The sequence below is a fragment of the Rhinolophus sinicus genome, linkage group LG11 (assembly GCF_036562045.2).
Source record: "Rhinolophus sinicus isolate RSC01 linkage group LG11, ASM3656204v1, whole genome shotgun sequence".
Taxonomy (NCBI): Eukaryota; Metazoa; Chordata; class Mammalia; order Chiroptera; family Rhinolophidae; genus Rhinolophus; species Rhinolophus sinicus.
In genome coordinates, this window is record NC_133760.1 from 9,922,335 (window position 1) to 9,947,639 (window position 25,305).

Here is a 25,305-nt window from a genome sequence, read left to right on the forward strand (position 1 = left end):
CTATTTGGGGATTCTGCAGTGCCCTGGGTTCCCCTACTACCGCCTTGACTCTAGGCTGTCACTGTGGAGACATGGCTTTTCTTCTCGCCTCAAACCTCTGGAACGGGACACTCAGTTCCTCTGGTTTCCATCTCCTCAAGTCCTAGGTGTCCTGTCTGTCTTGTCCCAGGATTCCTTGAAGATCCAGATGTGCTGCTCCTGAGTCCTGGGATTGCAGACACTAGTCCCCAGGCCCTCAGGGACCCCAGGTGTCCCTTGACCTCTACCTTCAGGTGTGAGACATCTGCCTTTTTGGATCAATTTCCCCAGCCCCTCTGCAAACTGAGCTCTTACTGGGGCCAGCTTTGTGGCATGTGACCAGTGTAGTTGACAGGTCCCTGTGCTCAGAAGAGCCCTCTGGATGTAATGCTCTGTGTCACCATCTGGAAATTCTTAAGTTTTGTATTTGAATTTGTGTTTTGTAAGTAAAGTCTGAAGGGACGTGGAACATGAGCTGGGGTTACCTTACGCAAGTTCCCACATCCCTGGGACAGGTTCTGTCTGCTTCCCCTCCCCAACCCGCCCTGTGACCACTACCAACCTCTAGCTGTGGCAGGCCCTGGGTGCCCACAGGAAGCTCAGGGTCAGGCACTTACTACCTCATAGTATCTCTGGGTAGGGCATGGTGGTGGGCAGCTGGTGGAAGGGGAACCCAGAAACCAGGTTGCTTTAGTTGTGGGGCAAGGTCTCTAGACACCTGTGAGGGTCTGTGATCACCCCATGAGTATCCCTCTGCCCAAGGGAATGTGGCATTAAACAACATGTGGGGTTGAGAGAGATGGCGGAAGAAAACATGCAGTTCTATTTTAGTACTTTAACGGCACTCTTTCCTGCGTTTTGAACTGGGTTCCCATAATTTTCATTTTGCACTGAGCCCTGCAAATTATGTAGCTGGCACGGCTCCTGACCCCACCCCTTCTCTGACACATCCTAGACAGCATATCCCAGAAGGTGTGGATCTGAGATAGGCTGGGAACATCACGGGGCTAAGAGCCTGCCCTGGCCCAGGGGACAGGAAACCCACAGTGGATATGGCCCTAGGCTTGTCTGAGGCCCTGGAGTGACCTTTAGGGCTGGGGACCGCCTCCGCACTGACCCCTCTGTTCATCTCTCTGGGGAACTAGATTCTAAATCTATTTGCAGTGACCTGCAGAGAGGAGCTGGGAAGAGTTACTGATCAGGTGTAAGCCTGATTCAAATGAGGCCCCACATTCAAACCTCCCTCTGCTGTTTGGTCTGAGGCCAGGTGGGGGTCAGCGCCCAGAATCCGGGCAGGCCTGAGCAAGAGGAGACTCCCCACCCTGGGTCCCATTCCCTCCCAAGACGCTAGTTCTTCTGGTCTAGCTAGTTGGGGTTCCTCCCTGAAACTCTCCCACGCGGCTGGGGCCTGCAGGGCCTCCAGCTTCTGAGCACACGGTAATAATAGTATTATTACCCGGCCACACTCCGTCCCTCAGGAAATAGGGGTTTTCAGACCCATTTGGCAAAGGAGGCAGCTGAAGTTCAGAGAGGGAGACACAGTTGTTTGAGGTCACACAGCAAGAGGATGGCAGAGGCGGGATTAAAATTCCAAACTTGATACTTTGCCCACTGCCTCATTGCACCATGAAAGTCACTCCTTCCTTTATTATAAAACACACACCTTAGAGGCTTGGAGAGGTGACACTTAATGCAGGGACACACGGCAAACCATACGTGGTGTTGGGATTCCAAAGCTAGGAGGCAGGAAGGCGGGGGGGGGGGGGGGGGGGGGGGGAGCCAAAGCTGAATGACCTCACGAACAGTCATTCACTTTCTCTCTCAGCATGATGTCAAGTGGTCCCACCTATGTGACTGAGGTGCTAGTCATTGTGAATGGGAGTGACCAACAGGGTCTGGGGAACAGATAATATCTTCACGAACATAGCCGCTATTTTTCCTGCCATAGATAAATCTTATCTATGAGCCAGGAGGAACAAAGCAAGATGAAAGCTGCAACTTTGCCATCATTATATAATACAATATAATACTAATAAATATAGTCACTAGCCACGATATGGGGATGCTTAGTCATTTTGTGGTTTGCGCAGTGCTCTTGTTAGTTTCTGTGTTCAGACATGGTGATGCAGGGGTCCTGATTATGTCTTGCTCCATCCTGGTCACCATGTGGTCCTGTCTGATGTTGGTGTTGGTGTTACAGAACACCACGGCCTCACGGTGAGTGCCAGGCCAACTCCTGGCTGGCTGTAGGGGCTACTCTTCCCTTTCTTACCTGGAAGACTGCTCAGCTCCCTTACTGGACTGACCTCTTTCAAGCCTTCTAGAGTCTTTTCCTTTTTACAGAGGCCACAGTAACATTTGTCCCTTTCTTTTAAAAGAATAATGTGCCTGTAGTGAAGTGCGTAAGTATACAGCTGACTGATTATTTAGATATTTGTACACACATGTAACCACCGCCCTGGTGAAGACAGTGGGGGCTCCTCACCGTAACTTCTTCGGGGCCATGCCCAGCCAAGGGTAACTCCTGCTGTGATTTCTATCACCACTGATTGATTAGTTTTGTCTCTTCTAGAACTTTATACATGGTGTTACATGGTATGTTTTATTTGTTTAGGCTTCTTGAACTTGACTTGAAGTTTTTGAGATTCATGCATGTTGTTGAGGCCAGTAGTTGGCTCTTTTTCATTGCTGTGTAATATTCCACATGCACCACTCTTTCCATTCGCTTCTTGATGAATATTTGCATTGTTTCCCAGATTGATCATATTAGAAAGCAAATCTGGTCATGTTCCCAGCCGACGGAGACTCTCAAAGGTTCTTCACCTTTCTCAGAATTAATTCAAATCCCTTCTCAGGGCCTGTAATGCGCTGAATGGTCTGACCCCTTCCTGGCACTTCTGCCTCAGTTTCCACCCTTTTCCCCTCACCCTCTGAGCTCTACCTGCACTGCTGTCCTCTCTGAGTTTGAATAGTCCATGCTACTTCGCATCTCTAGGTCTCTGCATGTGCTGCTCCCTCTGCTTTATAATGCACTCTGCTCCCACCCTGACCTGCTTTGTTTCACTGGCTAAATCCTCCATATCTTTGAGATCACAGCTTGAATGAATTATTAATACATCCTCAAGGAAGCCTCACTGACCAGCCCTCACTTCTAGATTCCACACTTCCTCGTAGCATCCTACACTTCTTCCTTCATTGTCCTCATTATAAATAACAATTTGTATGATTGTTTGATGAATATCTGTCTCCCCATCAGACTATGAGCTCTGTGTGGACAGGCACTGGTTCTGTCTTAATCTCCAGGTCACCCAGACCAAAGGCGGCATACTGTAGGTACTCATTAAATATTTAGCGAGTGCCCAGTGTTGAGTAGACCCTTCTGAGAACCTCAGTACTCTCCCCTGTGACCCTCAAACATACAGACTCCCCTGAGAACTATCAGGGAACCTGGACTCCCGCCATTTTCCTCCTCGGCAGCAGGAGGTGACGCACCCAGGGGCGGGTATGCCACCCCACAGCGGACGCTGATTTGGCCCGGTTGGGCAAGGCCAGGGTTGCCTGGGGGTAAGTTACTCATCCCCGGCTCAGGTAAGAGGGCCTGGATTGGGAGGCGGCACACCTAGGGGGGACGCTGAGGGAGTAGGATCTAACCATGGACCAGGCCAGGAAAGCAGGCGCCCCGGCCGTGATCTGGACTACAGGCTGGCTGCTGCTGCTGCTGCCGTCGCTGCTGCTTCGGGAAGGTGGGTCTGCTATCGGGAGGGGGTGGAGGGCGTCGAGTAGGGGCTCTGGAGAGGAGGGTCCCCTCACCTTCTACAGAGATAGCTGTAGGAAAGATCTCCGCATCCTGAGCAGAAGGGCTGTGGGATAGGTCCCCCACCCTGGGCAGAGGAGACTGTGGGAAGGATTCCTGCCCTGGGGGGCTGTGGTAAAACTTCTTCCATCCTGAGCTGAGGGGGGCTGTGGGAAAGTCCCCTGCCCTGGTCAGAGAGGGCTTGTGGGAAGGGATCCCTCACTGAACCTACCCAAATGTGGGAAAAGTTCTCTTATTCTGAGCAGAGAAATATGGGAACGTGTCCCCCACCCCCATCCATGGCTGAGTTCCCGCCGGGCTCCACGGCAGTGGGCATAAGGCGCTGTTGGAAAAATACTCGCACTGTAAGCATAGGGGGCTTGAAGGAAAGGGATACAGTGTATCCCATGACCCCAGATTTGTGGGAAGGTTTTCCTTATTCCTGCCTTGGAGAAGGGTGTGCAGTAGAATTATCTCGTTCCGGAAACAGAGGGCGTGGTTAGGACTATTTCTCTTTTGGGGGAGCGAGGAAGGCTTCAGTAGGAGTCACTGATTGTACGCGGCCCTGCACCCCCAGGAGTGCAGGCCCTGGAGTGCTACAGCTGCGTGCAGAAAGCAGATGACGGTTGCTCTCCGCAGAAGACCAAGACCGTGAAGTGCGCGCAGGGCGTGGAAGTCTGCACAGAGGCCGTGGGGGCGGTGGAGACCAGTGAGTGGGACCCCCTGGAGCATGCTCACCCACCCCTTAAAGCTCCTCCAACCAGGCACCGCCTCCTTGTAGTCCCGCCTCTCTCTCTGAACTTGTCCACACCCCTCGAGCAGCCCCATCCCTCCCTTTCAGCCGGGCCGGGCCCTTCAACGCAATCACGCCGTTAGGGCTTAGAGAGGTGAGGGGCTGAGAGTTGCGAACTGGGTGGGGTGAACTAGAAGAGCCGGGATCTGGGACCCCGTCCCCTTCAAGGGCACACCTTTATCCATTTCCACTCCATCACTGATACCTCCCTACTCCCTCTGTTCCTGCCAGAATCTTCTCCCCAACCCAGCCTCCCCTATCCAATGCGGCCCTTGGTGATGGAGATTCCTGTAGAATCCTAGGTTCCCTAGGCTGAGGCTCCGACCCTGACCCACCCTTTGTGGAATCACGCTCCCAGGAGGTCCCACCTCTCTCGGATCCCGCGCCTTTTCGGTCTCTCAGTTCCTTGTGACGTTGCTTTCTGCGGTCCCGCCCCTTTATGGCCCTCCCCTTGGATTCTGTCCAGTGTCTGTCAGCCTGGCAGGCCTCCGACTCAGCTTTCTGAGGTTCTTCTCCTCTATCTGCGGTACTTTCCTCTGGATCGGCTCTTTCTGAGGACACCGCCTGCTCTGATCCCGCCCCCTCTTCTTTCGGTAGTCCACGGGCAATTCTCGGTGGCAGTGCGCGGCTGCGGCTCGGGACTCCCGGGCAAGAATGATCGCGGACTGGACCTTTACGGGCTCCTGGCCTTCATCCAGCTGCAGCAATGCGCCCAGGACCGCTGCAACGCCAAGCTCAACCTCACCACACAAGCTCTCAACCCTGCAGGTGGGTGAGGGCGGACCACTAAGCCATGGGGCGGAGCCACACAAGGGCTGAGCGGCTAGGGGTGATCCAAACCAAGCTGGGCGCGGAGAACGCAGCAAGGGCTGGGGGCGGAGCCAAGACGCAGCCCGCGGGACTTCATTGCTGTAGGCGCCTGTGAGGTTGGAAGCTAGGGGCGGGCTCAGTGGGCGAGGTCACGTGGTGGGTGGGGCTAGAGCTGAGCCAGCGTCCGTCGAGGGTTGGAGACTTAGGCTGGAGCGAACTCAGGCACAGCTGTACTTTTCGAACTTTTCTGACCCCTTCCTTCCAACTCGCTACCCTCGCAGGCAATGAGAGTGCGTACCAGCCCAACGGCGCGGAGTGCTACAGCTGCGTGGGGCTGAGCCGCGAGGCGTGCCAGGGTACGGCACCACCCGTCGTGAGCTGCTACAATGCCAGCGACCACTTCTACAAGGGCTGTTTCGATGGCAACGTCACCTTGATGGCAGGTGAGCGAACCCCGGAGCACTGGGCTGCAGGAGTTGTCGTAGCCTTTCTGAGGCCTCCTGGGAGCTAGGTATCCCTTTACTCAGAGGGTTCCCCCTCTCCAACGCATTCTGGGAGCGGTAGACCTAAGTGCTAGTTTTGTCCTAGAGCATCCTGAAAAATTCAGTCCTATCCCCAGTATAGCATGAGGGTAGGGATGCTTTTGTCCTGGAGTTTTTCTGGGAAATAGATTTCCATGGAGGCCTGCCAAGTGCAGAATGGAGGGATGTGTAATAGGAAATGTATTTAAACCTTCAAGCTTCTGCTCGGGCATTATGGGTAACCTAGTTCTGACTCCTTAAAACTCAAAGAGTTTTAGGGTGCCCACCTAACCATTTGGGAGAGATGTAGTTCAGCCTCCTGACCTCTGTCTCAGAGAATGATGGGAGATGAAGTTCTTCAAACGCCATCCTCTGCCAGGTGTATTATGGAAGATGTAGTTCTGATTGAGGTTAAATATTGGTGGTGTGGGGGAGAAGTATGTGGGAAATGACGGGAGCTTTGTAGGGGACGTTCTTCACTTCGGTCGTGTGAAAGGTGTATCCAAGTACAAACTTTTCTCCCAAGGCATTGTGGGTCTTGTAGTGCAGCGTACAGTTTTCCTCTTCAAACTACTACGGGAAATGTGGTCCACCAGGTGCTAAAGACTGGGACAGTGTTTCTCAAAGTTGGGCCTGAGTTGAGACTTTTGGATTCATGGATGCAGAGCCCTTCTGTCCTGTTTTGGGGGTTCTTGCCTCTAGGTTTCATTCTAGCTGTGCCTACCCCACTCCCTTCAACCACCAACCTACCTGTTTCTCCCTCCTGCAGCTAATGTGACTGTATCCTTGCCCGTCCGGGGTTGTGTCAAGGACGAGTTCTGCACCCGGGATACGGTGACAGGTCCCGGATTCACACTCAGCGGCTCCTGTTGCAAAGGGTCCCGCTGTAACTCAGACCTCCGCAACAGGACCTACTTCTCCTCTGGAATCCCACCCCTTGTCCTGCTGCCCGCTCCCCAGCCCACCACTTTGGCACCAACCACCCCCATCACTACTTCCACACCAGCCCCAACCACACGTGCCTCTACCACCAAACCCACCTCTACCACCAAACCCACCTCTATTACCAAACCCACCCCAACCAACCAGACTCTTCCAAAGGAAGTAGAACCTGAGACCTCCCGGGAAGAGGAATCTCACTTGGCTGAAGGTGCTGCTGGCCACCAGGACCGTAGTAATATGGGGCAGTACCCCCCAAAAGGTGGAGCCCATAATAAAGGCTCTGCGGCTCCCTTGGCGGGGTTGGTGGTTCTTCTGTTGGCTGTGGCTGCTGGCACCCTACTATGAGCTCCACCTGGAAACCTCCCTCTTTCCCTACTTCCCTGGTCCTGGGTACCCTCTCTTCCCTTTCCCACCACTGGACTGGGCTGGCCCAGTGCCTGTTCTTCCAATCTCTCCCAGTATCCCCAGCTTCTGCTGCACTGGTTTGCAGCTTTGGGAAATAAAGTTATCGTTGTATATATCCTGCCTGGGGTGTTCTAGCTTTTTAAGGGCAGCAGATGTATTTCCCTCATCTTTGTCTGTCACTTGTCTCCTCATGGTGCCAGGAGAGAGAGAAGAAAAAGCTGTCACAGGGACGGTGGGAGCTTCCTGTTCGCTTTCTCATAGCCAGCCTGGAATATGGGGGGCAGAGTGGGATAAGGGTTCCTTCCTCTGATGGCTGCTTGCCCTTCCCCTCCATCCTTGTGGGAATTGTTTCAGCGTCCATCTTCCTTACTAGACTGTGAGCTCCTCAAGGGCAGGGACCGTGCCTTATGCCTCTTCATGGTCAGTTTCTGGCCATAAAGGCTTCAATAAAAATTGAATTACTTTGTACAGTGTTTCCAAGGAGTCATTTCTACCTCATTTCTTAGAGTACCCTCTTGAAGCTGAGCTAGGCTGGGAAAGCCGAGACCTTTAACAGACAGAGAAGCTACTATAACTTCCCACAGCCCTGAGGGCCAGGTTTGAATTCCTTTCTTCTCCTGGCGGTTAGCTAGCTTGTGGGTGATCCCACTGGGGAGGGGGAGACAGGGTAGAACCATTAATCAGTGCTGAAGGGTGAATGGGGTGTTTAGCAATGCTATGGAGCGGCTGGCAGCCTGTTTAATGGGCTATATGCTGCCCCCGGGCACCACCAACCTTGCCATCTATCTGGTTTCTTAAGAATCATTAAGTGAATTCAGCCACTGTGTCGCAATGTCCAAAGGGCTTGAAGGTGCTGCCATCAGTCTTTGCTTCCTATTGGGGACTTGAGGCCTGAAAACCCATCTCATCTCCTACAATCAGATAAAGGCGTAGAGGCCTCAAGGAGGAAAAGCCTGACTTGGGAATGAGAGGGGTTGGCAGGCTTTGGGACTGCCTGATGAAAGGGAATAGTAAGAGAATAGCAGTAATATTGCCAATATCACTATTAAGAGGGAGTAGTATGAGGTAATAACAAAACAATAGTAAATAATGATTAGAGTAACAAATAGAGAATTAATAAGAGCATGAGTGAAGTACAATTGGTAGCTGTAGTCACAGGAATGTTAGTCATTTTTTAAAAGTCTTATCAGATACCAGATCTGTGCTAACGGTGTTTTTACATTGATCATGTCATTTAATTGTCCCTATAAATTCTCAAATGGGATGATTGGAGAAACCGAGGCACAGAAGGGTAAAGTAATTTAACCCACAGCAAGTAATACATTTATTATGTGCCAGGTACTGTTTTATGTGTAGTACTTGGATTACGTATTTGATCTATACAACCATCCTATGAAGTATTAATCATCTGCATTTTATAAGATGAGAAAATCAGGTCCTGAGAGGTTGAGAAACTTGCCCCAATAAGCACTAGAGGCTGGATTTGAACCCAGGGAGACAGCTTTACGGAGCATGACGGAGAGGGCTGTAACTTTTCCCTCAGCTTGACAGAAATTTAGACAGGCTTCTTCCTGCCTCTCTCTCCCTGACCTCCCCAGACCTCCTTTTTTTCTTGGAGCATTTCATTTACTTTAGGGAACTTGTCATCCTCTGAGATGTATGTAAATTTCTTTAAAAGCTTCTTGCCAGTTTTACAGCCCAGGAAAATGGCTTTCTCAAGGACCTGGGAACCATCTCTTTGAAATGTAAACCTCAAAAGAGATAGCACCTCTATACCCCAGTTTCTTTAGGAGAGTGAGAGCCTACCTTCAGTGGGTGCCTTTCTCCCAGTTGTAAAACTACCTTCTGTCATGAAGATACAAAAATGTTTCCTTTTCCTTTGGGTAAAGCCAGTTAGCAAACACAGGCGACCTACAATCTCCCCGTCACTCCAGCTCTTAAAAACCCAGCTACCCTTAGTTTCAGCTTATTTGAGTTCAGACTGAGTTCTGGCCTCTCTCCCAATTGTAATACCCTTGAATAAAGTCTTCCTTCACCTGAAACTAACATAATATTGAGTGTCAACTGTAATTGAAAAAAAAAAAATTTTTTTTAAAACGTCTTCCTTGCGTGTTCCATGTTGTCCAGGGCAATTTCTGCTTTGACAAGCACTAGCTGTTAACCAGTGAGGGGGAGCAGTGGTTTGCCACCCCAAAATCTGCCTTTTTGCGATATTGATTATTTTAAGCTGCCTACCTTCCCTTTGAAGTCCAAACCACTACCCCCCCTTTCTCCTTAGCTCAAGATGACATATAAGCCTCAACTGCCCAATTTGTCCTTGGGTCCCATATTCTTATGGAGCCCCCATATGTACCTATGTGATCAAGTTGGTTATTTTTTCTTGTTAATCTGTCTCATGTAGATTTGATTATTAGAGCATCCCGAAGAACTTAAAAGGGTAGAAGGAAAATTATTTTTCCTCTCCTTCACCAGCATGTTACACAGTTTCAGACGAACAGCCTGGTAACTGTGAGCCTGTTTTTGGCACTTTGGTGGTGTAGTCTGAGGACTTCCAGGTTCCTGAGGGTGTTGAGGCTGGCACCCCCTCATCAGCTCTACTCCACGAGGGCTCTTCCTGTTCCTTGAAGGAGGTTCCAAGGTGGGGAAAAGACTCTAGGATCCCCCCTCTTGTGTAATTCTGCCGAGGGCTCTGACATAAAGACTCCTCTCGCCTTTCCCCAGCATGTCCTGACCCCCGTGTCCTGCTGAGGTCGCGGTGGGTGATGATGCCACAGCCTCAGAGCTAAAACAGGTGTTGAAGGATAGTGTGTTTAAAAAGGTAAAGTCATGGCTCTCACACAGATGAAAAATGACCACATGTCAAAGGTTTTATTGAACTCATTCACTAATGAGGGAACTGATAAAATGTTGCAACTTGTTTTTCAAAGGAGAATTCAAAGAATTCAGGAATGCTGAAATAATTTTTTCTTCAAGGCGCATTTAATTTTATATCAAGAGTGTGATACAAAAGACCCAAATACAATGAGGGAACACATTCCCCCATTAACACCAATGACAGTTCTATTTCAACATGTGCCTCTTGAATGGAACGGGGATTTAATAAATTTCACTACTAAAAAAACAAACAAACCACAAACAATGCAGTCTCATCACAGCCAATAACCTTATACAATCTAATTGTGAAATGAATGTTTATAATGCTTGAAACAGTTGCGATCTGAAGTTTGATACCACACCTTCACGTTTGTGCAGTCCTCAATGAGATTATCTCCAGTGTTAGCAACTATTCAAAGAATAAACCATTGATTAAAACCACATTGATTTAAGGCTCAATCAAGTAATATAGAGCCCCAAACTAAATGGTTAAATATATGAACTACTTGTACTGACATCTATTAGTTGATTCTCTCATAACTATTAAGTTGTTTGTTAGCAAATAAATCCTTGAAAGGCAAAATTCGCCTCATTTGAATTTTGACCCAGAAGTTCAACAACCATTACAAGTCCACAGTCTTATTGGCACAACTGTACACAGTGTCTCTAAGTCACTATGCTCCAGGTTAAGAGCTATACATCCCAGTTTTACATTTTACTGGGATTTTACATGTTTAATTCATGATTTTAAATCTCTAGGTTTTCATTCCTCCAAACTGTCTGAAAACACAGTGTGCCACAGACTTAAGGCTTCTGTTTCTCCATTTTCTTCAAACAGAAACATTTCTCAAGTGTCTACGTAGTCTAGAAGGGGAATTTTTCGGAGGTGGCTACTTCTTCAGAATAGTTCGATACCATCAGGCCTCTGAAGCAAGGGGAAGGGGAAGAGAAAAAAGCCGAAACACAAGGTTCATCTGGTAAGTTTTACATTAACCATTGCAAGCTGGATAGTGTAAAGATGTGGCTTTTTTTCTTTGGGGCTCAAAAAGTCTGAGTCTTGGTGTGGAAACGAGTATGTGTCTGTCCCACTACAGCTTTCTCAGAGTGGGACTGTCAGGGAAGTCTTGACTGGGCAGTATGATTTGTTTACCTGCCAGGCGTAAACTTCCGGGCACTCTGTTCATTTTGTGCTTGTTCCAGTTTGTCTTGAGTTGGTTCCAATTCACCTTTTATTTTTAGGAAAAACTAGTTGATTGTTGGGTCAACCATTGTTAATCTCAATTGGGTGACACTAGGCTGCTGGACTTGCTTGAGGTACTGGACATAAGAAGTACATCCTTGCATCTCTTGCTCCTTGATTGCTAGTCGCATTACAAGGATGTCTTCCCTGCATGCAGACTCTTGCTGTTGTCGCTTTAGTTTTTCTTCTGACTCTCTTAAGCCAGTTACATCTTTAGAGTTAAGATCTGTGTACTTGCCCTCCAAAGCTTGCACATATGCTTCACATACTGTTTCCATCTTAAAACTAATTCGTCTTGTGCCATAACTTTGAAGTCAGTTTCACTCAGTGGAACCTTTCTGGGAAGAGGTTCCTCACTGGTCATCTTAAATCCAGTGGCCTCCCGACTGGGATACAACCACTGGGCGGCCTCCGGACCCCACCACCGGGAGGAAAGGCAAAAGGAGAGCACACAATCAGGGGCCTCCAAGCACCAAGGAAGGTGCTAGGCCCCAGGGCCACGCCTGGCAGCCCCTGTGTGCAGCAGACTCCATGGAGGCGTGAGAGACCTGCTGAAATAAATTTATAAGTGGGCATCAAACTAGTCAATATCCAGAGGGAAATGAATAATCAACTGTATTCCACCAGGCAGACAGGAATCTTTTGCATCACTTTTAGTTTACTATCAGTTTAGCATTATTATCATAGTTTAAGGCAGGCAAGGAAAGGTGGAGATACCCCAGAAGAGTGTGCTAGGCAAGACAGCAGGTAATTCTTTTTGCCCGTCACAAAAGCTTTTACCTCTAGAAGCACCGCGTGGTGGGGAGGCCCAGACACAGTCTATCCTGATATGGTGCCAGAAGAGTTGGGGTAGGGCATTTTGCAAGTAAAGGTGAGGGACAGAGGGAAGATGCCCTCCAGGTGTGGTATATTGATGGTGGTAGCTCTCTCACCTCCATAACTCTGCAACCACCCAGTGTGTCCATTTCAGGGCTGCCATAACAAAGTCCTACAAACTGGGTGGCTTAAAATAATAGATATTTATTGTCTCACAGTTTTGGAGGCCAGAAGTCCAAAGTCAAGGTGTTGGCGGGGCCATGCTCCCTTTGAAGCTTCTAGGGGAGGGTCCTTCCTGGTCTCTTCCAGCTTCCGGTAGCCCTAGAGGTTCCTTGGCTTGTAGATACATCACTCCAATCTCTGCCTCTTTCACATGGAGTTCTTCTCCCTGTCTGTGTCCCAATTTCCCTCTGTTCATAAGGGCATCAGTCATATTAGAGAAAGGCCCACATAAATGACCTCATCTTAACTTGCTTACATCTGCAAAGACCCTTTTTCCAAATCCAGTCATGCACTGCTTACCCACAGGGATATGTTCTGAGAAATGCGTCATTAGGTGATGTTGTTGTGCGACCATTGCAGAGGGCACTTACACACACCTAGATGGTACAGCCTGCTACACACCTAGGCTGTGTGAAATATCACCGTCGTATATGCAGTGGTTGTTCACTAAAATGTTATTATGCGGCACATGACTGTAAGGTCACATTCACAGGTATTAGGGGTTAGGACCTCAACATATCTTTTTTTGGGAGGACAGTTAATAAAGACACAGTGTCGAATGAAGGTTCAGAGGCCAGACTTGTGTCAGACAACCCAAGTTTCAATCCCAGCTGTTAACTACTCTGTACCCTGTACTACTACTACAAGTTCACTACTAGGTAATTGGGCTAGTAAATTCTCTGTAAGCCTCAGTATTTTCTTCTATAAAATGGGGATAATCATAGTTCCTGCCTTTAGGACTTTTGTGAGATTTAAACTTGGTAATATAAGTTAAGTACAGTACCTGACATATATTAATAGTAAGTGCTCAGAATATAGGGAACCAGCAAAATGGTGAAGTTAATTCAAGATGATGCACGTATATTTTGTCAGTAAAAGAAAGACTGCTGAAATAAGATTGCAAAGGGAGATTCAAAACTAGTTTTTGTCCTAAAAGGCAATAAAACCTTAACCTCTGGGGTTATATTGTCTACTGGGTAGAAGTCATTTCCATCAGAAATCATTTGCATCTTTATCAGACAAAACTCATTTGCAATTTAGCAATCATTTGCAACTTTTCAACCTTCTTATTGTCCGAAATCATTTGCAAAGTTAATATCTAAACATTATAGAGTCTGGGCCCTAATCAATAATAAATAGTAGGACACACAAAACTCTATTCCTTTGAGAATCAGGTCATCCCTGAGTGGGTCTCTTAGATGGTGCTGCAGTAAAATATTGGAAATATATATGGTTCCCCTTTTGTCTTAATTCTAAGTTTTAGATCATCATCATTCTACAGAAATACATTGCAAGACACATTTAAGTTACATATGGAATTTACCGCTTTTCAGGATCCACATTAAAAACAAACAAAAGAAAAGGTGCAATTAATTTTAATAATATATTTACCCATATATGCAAACATCATTTAAATATGCAATCAACATAAAAACAATAATGAAATATTTAGTTTTTTTGTATGAAGTCTTTGAATTCCATGTGTATTTTACACTTATATTACATTTCTATTTGAACTAGCCATGTTTCAAGTGCTCAAGCTTTGGAATTTTGTATAAATGGAAATATACAATGTGTACCCTTTTGTGAAGGCTTCTTTCATTCAACATAATGTGGTATATCACAATTTGTTTATTCATTCTGCTGATGGACACTTGTGCTATTTCCCATTTAGGGCTATTATGGATAACGCTGCTATGAATATTCTTGTACACTTATTTTTATGAACTTGTACTTTCATTTCTCTTGTGTAAATAGTTAGGAGTGGAATTGCTGTGGTGTTGTCAGTAGGTCTTTAAAATTTTATTCATTCTGTAGGTGTGTTGTAGTGTCTAATTGCGGTTTTTAACATGCATTTCCCTGAAATCATGTTGAGTAGTTTTCACTGTTTTGATATCCAAAGGGATAACGAGAGGAGCTCCGTGGAGGGTTGAGAAGGTAGTATGAAACCGGTGAGTAGGCAAGTGGACTGGGAAAGTCTGGGCTGAGTGCTAGGCAGAGTTAAGGGCCCACGGGACGTTATAAATCATGAATTTAAAGTAAGACTTCTCAGCAGGATTGTGTGGTTTTTCTCTAGCTTCATTTACTTATATGAGTACAGGCATTGAGTGAGTAGAAAGCTGAATATGGACAGATTGCCTTGCTATTAGGACAAAGCCAGGGACTGGAGAGTGTTTGCAAAAGAGTGACTATAATCATTGAATGGAATTTAAGGTTGAAAAGGAGGAAAGATAAGACCTGAGGAATATGACAGATGGGTGATTAATTTATTCATTTATTCAATGCATTTTTATTTAACACGTACCATGGGTCAAGCATCATGTTGCCTGGTGGGGATATGAACAAGAAGCCATTGTTCTTGTCCTTGTAAACCGTCATGGGGGATATAAAGTACAGTATGGGGAATATAATCAATAATATTGTGAAAACTATGTATAGTGTCAGGTGGGTGCTAGACTTATGAGGGGATCACTTCATAAATTATATAAATGTCTAACCATTATACTAAACATCTGAAACTAGTATAAGATAATATTGAAAGTCAACTATAATTAAAAAAATAGTCACAGGGATATTAAGTACAAGCTAAGGAATATAGTCAATAATATTGTAAAACTATGTACAGTGTCAGGTGACTAATAGACTTATTGGGGTTATCACTTTTGTGAGGTATATAAACGTAAAAAAGAGGCAGTATTGTCGTGTGGTTAAGAGTTTGGATTCTAGAAGCACACTACCTGAATTCAAATTTTGGTCTTGCAGCTATCTACCATCAGCTTGACTTGAGTAAGATATTGAACTTTTTTGTGCCTCAGTTTCTTTGTCTTTAAAACAGAAGTGATCTAGAAAATAAGAAATACTCAAAGAATGATGTGGTGTGTCAGAGGATACAGGAAAACATCTTAAAGAGGCTCCCTATGACCAACTGTGAGACAAGTTGAGCATCAAATTTTGGTAGTTAGGATTATAACCCACTGAATAAATAAGAGCCCATGACTATGTACTGATATAAAATAAATAAAAAGGGGAGAAGGAAAAGCTATTTCTAGAAAATGAACTGATGGGGGAGCATTTGAGATTTTCTTCCCTGGCATATGAATATATCATTAATTTGGTTCATATAAACTCATAAAAATTCAAAAAACAAAACAAAAGTCAACTGATGAATGTAGAAGGAATAGTGGAGTCAGAAAATCACCATCTGGCAACCTCTGTAATAACTGATTCAAGCAAGAATCAATAATGGATGTGGTGATGTTCTGATTTATAATAAGAAACACATATTTGTTTCTCATCCTTGTTTCTGGCATAGAGCTCCTAAAACCCTCAGACTTTCGCAAGTAGCAAGAGTGATAAAGGTGTCTTGATATTTATAGCAACTGCCCTGTCAACCACACCTGAGCTTATGTTAATGAGATAACTTTTAAAAAGCACCTATGGTTGGGGGCTTATTGCCTGGGGAATCAACCTGTGATTAGAGGGTCGGAACTTTCAGTCCCACCCGCCTTGACCTCTGGGGAGGGGAGAGGGACTGGAGGTTGAATCAGTTGCCAATTGCCAATGATTTAATTAATGATGCCTTTGTAATGAAGTGTCCATTAAAAAAAAAAGACGGTGTTTGGAGAGTTTCTGGATTGGTGAACATATGGGAAGATGGTGCATCTGGAGAGGGCATGGAAGCTCAGTGTCCTTTCCCCAAAACTTGCCCTATGCGTCTCTTCCATCTGGCTGTTCCTGAGTTATGTCTTTTTATAATAAGCTAGTAATCTAGTAAGTAAACTATTTCTCTGAGTTCTGTGAGCCACTCTAACAAGTTAATCGACCCCAGGGAGGGAGTGATGGGAACCCCTGATCTATTGCCTGTCGGTTAGAAGCACAGATGACAACCTTGACTTGCTGGACCTTTGACAGGACATCTGAAGGGATGGGGGACAGTCTTGTGGGACTGAGCCCTTAACCTGAGGGATTTGACACTGTTTCAGGGAAGATAGTGTCAGAATTGAGTTAATTGCTTGGTGGTGTTGGAAAAAACATACATACCCTTAGATGCTAGAACTAATGGGTTCATGTTTGAGGAATAACAGGATATTTACATGGTCACAAATTATCTTCCCATAGAATACTTATCATTTACACATGGGAAATAGTGACATAAATAGGAAAAACCTGGCAGCCACCACTTTAACACACTGATCAAAGTGAAATCCACTAGTAATGGGACAAACAGATGTCATGGGCCTCTTGTGTGATGCACTGAGAAAGGGCACAGCATCATTTCCATGTGTTGGGCAAAATGTGCAGAACCTGAATCTAATCATGTGGAAACATCAGCTTAGCCCAAACTGAGAGATATTTTACAAAATAACTGACCTCTACTCTTCAAAAATTTCCATGTCATGAAACACAAAGAATGAAGGAGGCCCACCCTGTTCCAGAGGAAGGGAGAATCAAGAGACCTGAAAACCAAATGCAGTGAATGATCCAGGATTTTCTTTTGCTATAAGAGATGTTACTTATGCAATTGATAAAATCTCAAGAAAGGTTGCAGATTAGATAATTCATATTCAATGTTAATTTTCTTATTTAGATAAATGTGCTATGATTAGCTGAGAGAATGTCCTTGTCTTTAGGAAATACACACTAATGTATATTTAGAGGTGAAGCGGTAATATATTTGTCACTTACTCTCAAACTGCTTACGAAAAAATATTTAGATAGAGAAAATGATAAAATAAATGTGACAAAATATTAATTTGGGGGAATCCGGCTGAAGGGTATATGGGAATTCTTTGTGTCATTTTTATAAATTTTTTATAAGTTGGAAATTATGAATATGTCAACAATTTAAAATAGAAAAATAGGCTTCTGGTCAAGATGGAGGGATAGGTAAATGCTGTGCTCACCTCCTCCCACAACCACATCAAAATTACAACTAAACTACAGAACAACCCTCATTGAGGAACATCTGAAGTCTAGCTGAACAGAAGTTCTATAACTAAGGACATAAAGAAGAAGCCAGGAGGAGACTGGTAGGAGGGGCAGAGACATTGAACGGTTGGTCCAACAGCCATATGTGGGTGTTAAAAATCAGGATATCTAGGCTGCGGAGGTCCCCCTGAGGATCCAGCCAGAGGTCCAAGTCCCACACCAAGCTCTCTAGCCCCGGGTTCCAGTACTGGGGAGAGAAGTCCCCATAACTTTTGGCTGTGAAAACCAGGGGAGATTGTGGCTGAGTGAGAGGAGGGCTGTTGGAGTCCCACGTACTGCTCTTAAAGAGCCCACACACGGACTTACTTGCTGAAGGATTCGTTTGCTCTGAGCTCCAGCTCTGTGGAGGTGGCTCAGGGGGTGCCAGGAACATACAGGGAGGAGTTGAGTTATCTGGCTTCAGAATGAGGACTGGAGGGGTGGCTTTCTCCTGGACAAATGTACTGGCAAAGGCCATTGTTTCTTTGTTGATCCCACCCTCCACCCAGCGTGCAGACACAGGCCAGCACCATATCTGAGTCTCCATCAAGCTGGCTAACACCATTTGCCCCACCCTTGTGATTCCCTGAGATCCTGCACCACCCAACTTTCAGGCCTACCCAAGCCTCTTCCAGTGGCTCTTCCATATAAATGGCCTATTGTGGCTCATGCTGTGGATTTTCCTAAAATCTCTCAAAGGTTCAAAAACCCCAAACAAACAGAATCTGACCTCAGCATGCCCCGTACCTCTTGCTAAGCAGCCACAAGCCTGGCACTAGCAGCAGCCAGACTGAGTTCCCAGCTTAGCCTCTCCCAGGCACCTTCAAGCCCAGCACGTTCATGACAACCATCTGCAGATCACTTTGTAGCTCATACCAAGTGGCCCAAGGCAGGGAACAGGCAGTGCCTGACCTTCGCCTGCACCAAAGCCCCTCCCAAGAGGCCCCAGAATCAACACACCCAGTAGCCAGCTTCAGACCACACCAGAGCCCCACCCAACCACTTCCACAAATGATACACCCAAAGGACAGACTGGGCAAGCACCAGAGTCCCACCAAACTGAATCCTGCTCTGTAGGGTCAGTTCCTGCACAACAGCTCCTCCATTGTAGTCACAGCCAGTCCTCACAATGAATCAGCTTGAGGGCCAATCCCTCTCATCGACATGCCAACATCAATCAAGGCTCAACTGCAACAGGTGGGCACACACAACCCACACAAGGGACACACCTGGAGCACCCAGCTTAGGTCACCAGGAAGACTGTGTCACTGTGCCCCACAGGACACCTACTACATAAGGCCACTCTATCAAGACCAAAATACCTAATACATAGAAGCAAACACAGGGAGGCAGTCAAAATGAGGAGACAAAGAAACATATCCCAAATGAAAGAACAGAACAAAACTCCAGAAAAGAACTAAACAAAATGGAGACAAGCAGTCTACCAGATGCAGAGTTCAAAACACTGGTTATAAGGATGGTCAGTGATCTTGTGAGAACTTCAACAAAAGATAGGAAACATAACATAAAAATGAATATAGAAAATGTAAAAAGAACCAGTCAGAAATAAAGAATACAGTAACTGAAATGAAGACTACATTAGAGGGAATCAACAGTAGATTAGATGTAGCAGAGGACCGAATCATCGATTTGGAAGATAAGGCAGCAGAAAACACTCAATGAGAACAGCAAATAGAAAAAAGAATCCAAAAAAATGAGGAGAGTTTAAGGGGCCTCTGGGACAACATCAAGCATACCAATATTTGCATCTTAGGGGTACCAGAAGAAGAAGAGAAAGAGCAAGGAATTGAAAACTTATTTGAAGAAATAATGATGGAAAACTTCCCTAACCTGGGGAAGGAAATAGATGTACAAGCCCAGGAAGCCCAGAGAGTCCCAAACAAGATGAACCCAGAGGCACACATTAAGACACATTATAATTAAAATGCCACAGGTTAAAGACAAAGAAGGAGTCTTAAAAGCAGCAAGAGAAAAACAATTAGTTACCTACAAGGGAGCTTCCATAAGACTGAACTGATTTCTCAACAGAAATTTTGCAGGCCAGAAGGGATTGGCAGGAAATATTCAAAGTGATGAAAAGCTAGGATCTACAACCAAGATTACTTTACCCAGTGAGGCTATCATTTAGAATCGAATGACACATAAAGAGCTTTCCAGACAAGAAAAAGCTAAAAGAGTTCATCATCACCAAACCAGTATTGTAAAGAATTTTAAAGGGACTTCTTTAAGATGAAGGAAAAAAAAAAGATAAAAAATACAAATGATAAAATAGCAGTAACTACATATCTATCAACAGTTACTTTAAATGTAAATGAATTAAATGTTTCTATCAAAAGACATGGGGTGGCTGAATGGATAAGAAAACAAGACTCAGGCCGGTGGCTCAGGTGGTTAGAGCTCCGTGCTCCTAACTCCGAAGGCTGCCAGTTCGATTCCCACATGGGCCAGTGGGCTCTCAACCACAAGATTGCCGGTTCAACTCCTTGAGTCCCGCAAAGGATGGTGGGCTCCGCCCCCTGCAACTAAAATTGAACACGGCATCTTGAGCTGAGCTGCCTCCCAGATGGCTCAGTTGGTTGGAGTGTGTCCTCTCAACCATAAGGTTGCCGGTTCGACTCCCACAAGGATGGTGGGCTGTGCCCCTGCAACTAGAAACGGCAACTGGACCTGGAGCTGAGCTGCATCCTCCACAGCTAAGATTGAAAGGACAACAACTTGACTTGGAAAAAAGGCCTGGAAGTACACACTGTTCCCCAATAAAGTCCTGTTCCCCTTCCCCAATAAAATCTTAAAAAAAAAAGAAAAGAAAAGAAAACAAGACTGTTACATATGCTGCCTACAAAAGACTCACCTTCTAATTGAAAGACACACATATACTGAAAGAAAAGGAATGGGAAAAGATACTTCATGGGGAAAAAAAAGCTGGTGTAACAATACTTATACAAAATAGACTTTAAAACAAAGGCTATAACAAGAGACAAAGAAGGACCAGTTATCCCACTTCTGGGTATTTATGTAATGAAACCCAAAACACTTACTTTGAAAAGACATGTGCATCCGTATGTTCACTGCAGCCTTATTTACAGTAGCCAAGATGTGGGAGCAACCTAAATGTCCATCAATAGATGACTGGGTAAAGAAGATGTGGTAACATATACAGTGGAATGTTAGTCAGCCATGAAAAGAATGAAATTTTGCCATCTGCAACAACATGGGCCTAGAGGGTATTGTGCTGAGTGAAGTCACAGAAAGACAAATGCCGTATGATTTCACTTATATGTGGAATCTAAAAAACAAAATATGAACAAACAAAGTGGAAACAGACTCATAGATGCAGAGAACAAACTGATGGTTGCCAGATGGGAAGGAGTTTGGGGGTCTGGGTGAAGAAGGGGGAGGTATTAAGAACTACAAATGGTAGTTATAAAATAGTAGTGGGGATGTAAATTATAGCATAGGGAATATAGTCAATAGTACTGTAATAACTATGTATGGTGTCAGATGGGTACTGGATTTGTCAGGGTGATCATAAGTTATATAAATGTCTAATCACTGTTGTACATCTGAAACTAATATAATATTGTATGTCAATTGTAATTGAAAAATAAAGGAAATTATTAAAAACAAATGAAAGTAACAGAGACAACAATACTATTCTAAAACAAAGTAAATAATAGCATACCTACCTGATAGAGTAGTTGTGAGGATTAAAATGAGCTAATATATATAAAACAGGACAGTATGTAATATTTATTTTTGTACTTTTGCGATGGTCATAATCTAAACACAAAACTAGACAAAAATGGTGGAAGAATTGCACAATCCGACAGCACATGTTAGTTGGAAATGTCAAGTGCAACAGAGCTTTGACCTTGGTCATCAGTTTTGTGCTCATCATCCCAGTAGCAATGGTATCTTAACAAAGAGTATTCTTTATTATATCAAGATAATGGTGTTTGGGAGGGTCTGAAAGATGATACACTAAGGGGAAGAAGACACATACTGCGCTCTGTATGATTCCACTTATGTGAATTGCAGGAAGAAGCAAAACTAGCTTCAAATAGAGCTTACCTGTGGCAGGGGACTGCATGGTGGACAGTACTGACTGCAAAAGCATCTGAGGGAGTCATCTGTTGCATTATAAATATTTCATATCTTGATTCATGAGGTCATTACTCAGGTGACTATAAATATAAATAATGTGAAGTTCCTATAACTTCACCCTCGATGCATGTACTTTGTTGTGTGTCTGTTGCTCTTCAATATAATATTTTGTAAAATAAAAAAAAGAGCTAATATGTGTAAAACAGGACAGTACTTGGCATCTAGCAAGTACTCACTCACAAGTGTTATTATTTCTTGTATCTTTATATCTCTGGCACCTTACAGAGAATAGATGTCTGCCAGGTAAACACTTGTTCAATTTCCAAGCGCACCCCTTGTGCCAGGCAGCTTGCTAAACGCTTTCCATGCACCATTCAATATTCAGAGCCTTCTTATAAAATAGTATTAGCATTTTGTTTTCTAACGTTGATCGTGAAAAATCTCACACCGACTGACAAGTTGGAAACATCATGCAATGATCTTCATTTTCCACTTAGATCCAAAACTAACATTTTGCAAGACCCACGTATGATGCTTCGTTTTATAGATGCAACCACTTAGGTGCAAACAAGATTAAGTCACCTCCTCAAAGTTTCCCACAGCTGGGATTGGGACCTAGGGAGTCACTCTAGAGGGTGCCCCCAAACAGCTAGTTTGCATGTGAGGTGTTAGGGGACACAGATGGGAAGGGCCTGCCCTCACGTACAGCTCACCATGTGGTTCTGAGCTGTTCAGTATGGCAAGCACTAGCCCTAGCTGCATACATTTCAGTTTAAATTCATTAAAATTAAATGCAATTTAAAATTCAGTTCCTCAGTCACATTTCAAGTGCTCACATAGCCACATGTGGCCACTGTCTGGATGCTGCAGATTGAGAAACGCCCATCATTACAACATGGGACTCTAGTGGGGAATAGAGAAAAGACCTGTGATTTTAATCCAGGGCGCAGTGGTGATGAAGGTGAGCACTGGGGCCTGGTTAGAGTGTCAGCAACGAACTGGGGAAAGTTTAGCCCACTGGACATTTCCTCCCCTCACTCTTGTCTTTAACCTGTTTTTCTAAAAAAAAAAACCCTTCGTCTGTCCTCATAGGCCTGTTATTCTTACCTACTCTTCACCCAACCTCTGACCTACCACTAGCATAAATTCCGTTGTTAGGCTTCTGTATGCCTGACTGCTTTGGTGAATGTCGTAATGAACTTTTCCAGTGGGCTGAGTCAGAATTGTTATTACACTGGGACCTGCGTCTCTCCTTGGTTTGCTTTAGATTAGGTAAATCCGTTCACGGGAAGGAGCTGCACGTGGAATTTGGGGGTGGCACAGGTCCACATTCATATTCTATATTTATTCCCTGTGTGGATTTGAGCAGATGATTTCACCTGTGTACCATTGTGTCTTATTTGTAAAATGGGTGTAATTGCATGTGCTTCCTAGGGGTAGTGTGGGAATGAAGATTAGGTTTGTAACAGCCCTAGTTGGGTAAAGCATTTACTAAGTGGTAGCTGCTGTTTATTTGAAGACACTTAGCTTTCCATTTTCTCCACTTGCAGTTCTTCAGGGCAATACATACAGTGTGTGGCAGAGAATGCCAAATACGGAAGAAAGATCTGGGGTTTCCAGGGGAGAGTTTACAGGTACCATCAGGGGTCATGACCATGGCTTTTTTTCCTCCTGATTTGTTAATTTATATGAAAATCTGACAGTGTCACTTCAATAAAAACACAGTTAAGTGTGGTCATTAACAAAAAATCTGATAGAATGTGCTCTTGCATTTGTCATTTAATTAAAGAATATCCCAACTATCCCAGCCCCCACTTTAGAAAGAATATTGATTGAGCCCTTGCAAAGCTATCTCTAGATCCCGCCCTGTCCAATAGAACTTCCTGTGATGACAGAATTATTTTACAGGGGGAGCCATGAGCACGTGGGCACAAATGATGAGCATGAGACACCAAAGTTTTAATTTCATTTAATTTGAATTAACTTAATTTTAAACAACTGCATGTGGCTTGTGGCTACCATGTTGGACAACGAAACTTTAGATGGACAGCTGGAGTGTTGGCCAAACTGGAGTGCTACCTTCTCATAATTGGGTTCAATGAACACATAGTGGTTCCTGATTTGGGATCATATCTCCCTGCCTATGCACGACTGTTTTGGGGGGCTAGTCTGTGCTGTCCAATGTCAGCATGACCATGGACTGGCCATGTAGTTTCTCTGAGCCTTAGTTACCCAATCTGTCGAATGACGGATAATAACACCCCTCTTGTGAAGTCAGCCTAAAATTCTAAGCCAGTCCCACCTTTTCCTACCTGTGAGACCTTGGGCAAGTTACTTAATCTTTCTGGGCCTCAGTTTTGCAACTTTAAGATGGGGATTAACATTACCTTCCTCCTAAAATAGTTGTGAGGATTAAGCAGTACCTGCAAAGTACTGAGAACAGTGCCTGGGGCACAACACAACCTATATATGTGTTTGCTCTTGTTATCCTTGCAAAAAGACTGGACAAAGATCGTTAAGTTATGAAATCAATTTAGTAAGTCTCCACCAGTGTTTTTCGGGTTTGTTTCTTTACTGTTTCTCCAGGATTTACTTTCTTGAGTTTTATTAATGAGTTATGAAACCACATTTGATATTATCTTTTTAAGCAAGGATATATTTTGTTTTGTGATGCCTTTGTTTCAGTTTTACAAATATGTTTTGTAGTCTTCTTGATGTCAATATATATATTTCTTACTCCCAGGGTGCTCAAACAAGTTTTAAAAGCACTGCTTTAATCTCTTTTAATTGGAAAGATTTCAAAATTACAGAAAACTTGAGAGTACAGTACAAAGAAATCACGAGAGTAAGTTGCCAGGGTTATGCCCCATCAGCCACCGATGTTCAGTGTGTGTTTCATATGAACAAGGACCTTCTACAAAAACGAAGTATAACTTCAAACGTAAAAAACTACTAGCATTGATAAATTACTACCATCATACTCCATTCAAGTTTCACCAGTTGTCCCAATAATGGCTTTCATAGTACTAAAGAACAAAAATTCAACCGAGTAAATTAAAAAAAATTTTTTTTTATTGGGGAACAGTGTGTTTTTCCAGGACCTATCAGCTCCAAGTCAAGTCATTATTTTCAATCTAGTTGTGGAGGGCTCAGATCACTGGCCCATGTGGGAATCGAACTGGCGACCTTGGTGTTATGAGCAGTGCACTCTAACCGACGGAGCCAAATGGACACCCACCTCAACTGAGTAAATTTTAAAATCTGATTAGCTTTATTGAATGATTCATAAATCGAGCAACATCCCATCTGTCAAATAGAAGGAAGCTGAGAGGAGTTGCACAAAATGGAAAGTTTTTATAGGCAGAAGGAGAGGGGGACAAGAAGGTTAAAACAATGGGTTATTTTAGGCCAGGACATGATCCTTTAGGGGAAGGTAGCAGGTCTTATCAGGCAGATCACCTCACTAGATTGATCAGCAAATTCCAGCCTGATTGGTTTAATTCCCCTCCTGGGAGAGAGTGAAACTGCAGTTAGGTTAGGTATTAAGTTGTGGTGGGAGTTAGCACAGTGACTCCATTTTAGGTCTGTTGTTTCTTTTTAACAATAACAAAGGTTCCAGTCTAGACTCGAGCGTTATATTTACTTGTCCTGTCTCCTTAGCTTCCTTTAGTCTGGAAAATTTCTTCATTCTTTCCTTGACCTTCATGACTCTTGTGAACATTATAGGCTAGTTGTTAGATAGGGTTCCCATCAATTTGCATTCATCTGATATCTTCTC

At 44.6% G+C, this 25,305-nt stretch overlaps 1 protein-coding gene and 1 pseudogene across 1 annotated transcript; one reads left to right on the plus strand and one right to left on the minus strand.

Annotated features, from left to right (window-relative positions):
• The first annotated feature begins 1,863 nt into the window (after positions 1-1,863).
• Positions 1,864-7,750, plus strand: LYPD3 (LY6/PLAUR domain containing 3). Its single transcript, XM_019756604.2, has 5 exons — positions 1,864-3,761; positions 4,389-4,520; positions 5,202-5,372; positions 5,696-5,857; positions 6,705-7,750. The coding sequence occupies exons 1-5, from the start codon at positions 3,671-3,673 to the stop codon at positions 7,220-7,222; spliced, it is 1,074 nt and encodes a 357-aa protein (XP_019612163.2). The 5' UTR covers positions 1,864-3,670; the 3' UTR covers positions 7,223-7,750.
• A 3,270-nt stretch (positions 7,751-11,020) lies between these two features.
• On the minus strand, positions 11,021-11,760 carry LOC109460832 (pre-mRNA-splicing regulator WTAP; annotated as a pseudogene).
• Positions 11,761-25,305: the final 13,545 nt, after the last annotated feature.